Below are 4,603 nucleotides of genomic sequence, written 5' to 3' on the forward strand. Positions count from 1 at the left end.
AAACACATGGAACTACTTCTACAGAAAATATTATCGACAATCATGGGTCTATTTTCGATGAGTTACAATCTCCGGTTGGCGGGTCACTTTTTGATTCTGACTCCGATTCATCCGAGGATGAAGATTAGAGGCCGGTACTAGGAATACTTCTTCTGTTCAGCGCAATTAATACGTGTCATCTAAAACATACTGATGTATACTTTTGTTCGTTGAAGTGAAATATGTTTCGTTCTGGATGAAATAAACTTCTTAATGAATGAACTTTTTTTTTAATCCCAGTGTCATACATCCCTGAATGTCCTTCCCAAATGAAGCCACATATTGGCCAGGTTTTTCAGACCTTGGATGATGCTACTGTCTTCTATAATAAATATGCACGGCAGGTAGGGTTTGACACCCATAAACATGGATCTAAAAGGGTTGGAGATCTGGTCACATGGCTATACGTTGTGTGTAGTAGAGAAGGTGAGAAGCGAGTGAATTATAAACAGCCTGAGACTAAACGTAGACGTTCATCTAGAAAGTGTCTTTGTAAGGCTAAAGTTGCTTTTAAGTTTTGCTTGGGTACTGGTTATGTTGTTAAACAGTTTGAAGAGCGACATAATCACGATATGGTTCATTTACGTCACAAGCGATTTATGAGGCTCAATCGCAATATCGACCCAGTGCATCAGAAATTCATAGCAGATTGCGCAAGTGCAAATATCGGTCCCACGTTGACTTTTAGTCTGCTTAGCGAGGTCTTAGGTGGTTTGGATTACGTCAGATGCACCGTTGTCGAGGTTCGCAACTATAGGCGTGATCTTAGAGCATATGTGGATGGTGCTGATGCACAAATGGTATTGAATGATATGAAGCGGAAGAAGGAGATATGTTCGTCGTTCACCTACGACTTTGAGGTAAACTCTAAGGGTAGGCTTACACGTCTTTTCTGGTGTGATCCTATTGCCAAGCACAATTACCATTTGTACGGTGACATTGTCTCTTTCGACACAACCTACTCAACAAATAGGTACGACAATAAGTAGTCTCTGTTTTAGATTGCTCTATTTTGTTTGATTAGTCATATTTGTTTATGTTTGAATGATGAACTATTTATAGTTCCAGGTGATATAACATAATTACGGGATGAACTACTGTATCCACTATGATATGTGTTCCTTTTTGATGGAATATAGGTATTGTATGATTTTTTCACCATTCACGGGCAAAGACAATCAGGGCAGACCCGTTACATTTGGTGCAGGATTATTATCGAAAGAAAATGCTCCTTCTTTCGGATGGTTGTTTGAAAAGTTTGTTAAATGCATGGGCGCTGCTCCCAAATTGATCATTACTGATCAGGATTTGGGCATGAAGGTGGCTGTTGATAGTGTTCTAGTTGATACAAGACATCGATGGTGCATGTGGCACATCATGTTTAAGGTTGTTGAAAAATTGCCCAAGAATCAGCTCCACAATGAGGATTTAAAGAAGGACTTAAATAAATGTGTGTGGTCGGAGTTGACAGATCCTGAAGAATTCGAAGAAACCTGGCACGAAATTATGGAAAAATACGGCCTTACAAACAACGAGTGGTTTTCGACAATGTTTGCCAATCGGAAATTCTGGGTATGTCCACAATATTCTGTGCTGAACAAATGTTGCTTAGTTATGATCTAATTTGATGTAATAATGAATCTATCTGCATATGCGACGATATACAGGTTCCAGCCTACTTCAGGGATTTTCCAATGAGTTCATTGATTAAGACCACCTCTGTATCCGAGTCTCAGAACAGTTTCTTCAAGAGGTACACTAAGTCTCGATGTAATCTAGTCGAGTTTCTTATGCATTACAACAATGCGTTGGACGCCCAAAGGAGCAATAGCAACAGGTTTGAATATCATGACTCCAACACTACCCCAATGTTGAAAACAAATTCTGCACTTGAGAGGCATGCGTCAACAATCTACAGTGACGGTGGGTTTAAGGCAATTCAGGAAGAGATTGAGGAAGCAATTGATTGTTGCACCATGGTAAAGACTTCAAACGAGGATGACACTGAAATATATGTGATCAATGACAAGTTCTCTAAGGACTGGTCCGTTTCTTATTCCGTCTCTGGAGATTCATACGTATGTGGGTGTAAACTATTTCAAAGACTTGGACTCGTATGCAGCCATATTTTTTGGGTCTTACGAAACAAAAAATTGAAGCTGGTTCCTGATCACTTACATGGGGGACGTTGGTTGAAGTCTAATTTTGTCAAGCCTGTTCATTGTGGCTTTGTTGACGATATTGAAAAGCTATCATCATCGATTCGGCAACACAAGAATGGAGGGATATGCATGGAGATTATTTTGAGGTTGCCCAGACTATTAAGGGAAACGTTGACCAAATTCGTGCATTCAGACAAATTATTGCTGAAGGGAAAAGCGAAATAATCGCTGAAGGGATTGTATTGTCTATTAGTGATAAAAGGCAGATGATCGAGAATTTCTATGGGTCTCAAGCCCATAGCGAAATAGATGTCCATCCTCCCGACGTTGTCAAAACCAAGGGTTCAGGAAGACGGCCTCTTACACGCCTTGAGCAAGCTATGAAGATGAAGGCAAAGCCTGGTCGTAAATGTGCCGAATGCGGCGAGGTTGGTAATCATGATGCAAGAAATTGCAAAAAGATTAAGGAGAAGCAGAAGATAAAGTAATACTAAATCAATTTCGTCACGATGTTTTGATGTATTTTCGCTGTTTTACAATTTATTTATATTTTTCTTAGATTAATATATTTTCTGTTGCAGTAATGAATATAGTTTCATAACAAATGAAGTAATTACGCCATTCAAACTACGTTCTACATGGATGAACTAATAAGCAGGTTTGATGAATAAATATCTGCACAGAATGAATAATTTCTAATATTCTGTTATCTATATATTATCAACTATGTTTTAATGAACTCATAAAATGTTTATTCATATTGTAGTCAACGTAATTCATAGAAAAACCCTGTTCCCGCAGCCCCCAGTATAATCATTCCATAATAAATTATTTAAGCTAATAAAAATTAATAAACACTGAAATCGTCTCAATATACCAGTTTGGGTTACATTAAGCATAAACACGGGAAGATTTAAACTATTCGGTGTACAGTTTACGTGGGAAAATTATTCAGATTTCAAATAACAAAACATCACTTCTTCTTTAGGTAACATGCTATCATCTTTTCAAACATCAATGTCCTTGTTTTTGCTTTCCTCTATGTAGTATCTCGTTGTTCTGCGCTTGTTGTTGAGGCATTCATGACTGATTATTGCATTCATCAAAGTTGAACAGTATTTGGCCCTCAAGCTCTGCAGTAATCCTTTGCTAGTTTTTTTTAGCCCACAATTCCAATATTCAACGCGCTCACCCTTGTACGTTTCCATGTGTCTCATCAGAAAGACACCACAATCTTCACCATTCGTTGTTGTCCTCCATGGTATTGCCATCCTCTCTATTCTTGCAGAGGAAATGGTTTTACATTGTTGTACTAGGCCAATCTGTGTCAAATAATGACAGAAAAACAACCTCTGCAGACACAGTAAATTTGCGTTCAGAGATTTATTATTTTGTTAAGTAGGAAGCACGGTCACTATAGAAGCAAAGAACATTTACCAGTGTCTCTGGAATGTCTCCGTAGTTCTTTGTAATATCGTTGTCGTCCCCATTTTTTGAATTGTCTATAACAGTGATAGCTCTTCGTTGCAAGCAAAAACACACAGCATAGTAGTGTTCATTTGCACATATCGGGAAGAAGACCTGTTCATCTTATTCACATATTTTTAATGACCTTTTACACAATACAGATATTGGACCAAGTTCATCCTTCAATGAACACACTTAAAATACCGCACACATAAATCATTCACATGCCCCCAATTGACACAAATCATAAGTAAATACTTCATCAGATGCAGAAAAGATTCCATCTTATACTTGTTAACCTTCAGATATACATACATAATACCTTAGAAGCCCTTGGCTGAATAAAGTTCTTTACACAATTGTAGACCTTAACATATTTTAAATGACCTTTCCACAATTATGGACAGACTTCAGCCGATTCTGGATATACTACCTACAACATCTATAAAACATTCACCCATAATCTATAAAAACTTCACCCAACACAATAATTTTGGACATACTGCAGACGAATCTGAGCATATTTCATCTTATAGGTTGACAGGTTCAGTATATTAGACCAACATACTTCAAACAACAAATTCAACCAAGATTCAATTAAAAAAAAAGCACTTCAATGAACTAAATACAAGTGAAACCGTGAGAAAAATAAAAATTCCAGATTGAAATCAGAGCTCACCCGAAATGTTTGGTTCACTTCGGCGTGGGCTAGCCAAGGGTTTGGCTTTTGGCGGGCGTTGTGGTGTAGATTTTCCAGACGAATTTCTGGATACTAATTGTAAGAAAAGCAATAATCAACATCTTAACTAAATGTACACATGCAATGAACTAATTTGAAGTTCCGTCACGCGATTTGCAGAACCCAGCTTCTGGACTAAATTAAAGACCCAACTAAACTCACCGGGAGCGGCACCGGTGTTGGAACGCAACGACCG

At 38.0% G+C, this 4,603-nt stretch overlaps 1 protein-coding gene across 1 annotated transcript; it reads left to right on the plus strand.

Moving 5' to 3' along the window:
* The first annotated feature begins 308 nt into the window (after nt 1-308).
* LOC121791742 (protein FAR1-RELATED SEQUENCE 5-like) lies at nt 309-2,689 on the plus strand. Its single transcript, XM_042189593.1, has 4 exons — nt 309-1,012; nt 1,179-1,611; nt 1,707-2,121; nt 2,289-2,689. Exons 1-4 carry the CDS (start codon nt 309-311, stop codon nt 2,687-2,689), a joined length of 1,953 nt encoding a protein of 650 aa, XP_042045527.1.
* Nucleotides 2,690-4,603: the final 1,914 nt, after the last annotated feature.

The sequence above is a fragment of the Salvia splendens genome, unplaced genomic scaffold, assembly GCF_004379255.2.
Source record: "Salvia splendens isolate huo1 unplaced genomic scaffold, SspV2 ctg893, whole genome shotgun sequence".
NCBI lineage: Eukaryota > Viridiplantae > Streptophyta > Magnoliopsida > Lamiales > Lamiaceae > Salvia > Salvia splendens.

Coding starts and splice junctions, on each gene's coding strand:
- LOC121791742 (XM_042189593.1), top strand. CDS start 309: ATGAAGCCACATATTGGCCAGGTTTTTCAGACCTTGGATGATGCTACT. Junction 1,013..1,178: donor ACAACCTACTCAACAAATAG/GTACGACAATAA, acceptor GATGGAATATAG/GTATTGTATGATTTTTTCAC. Junction 1,612..1,706: donor TTGCCAATCGGAAATTCTGG/GTATGTCCACAA, acceptor GACGATATACAG/GTTCCAGCCTACTTCAGGGA.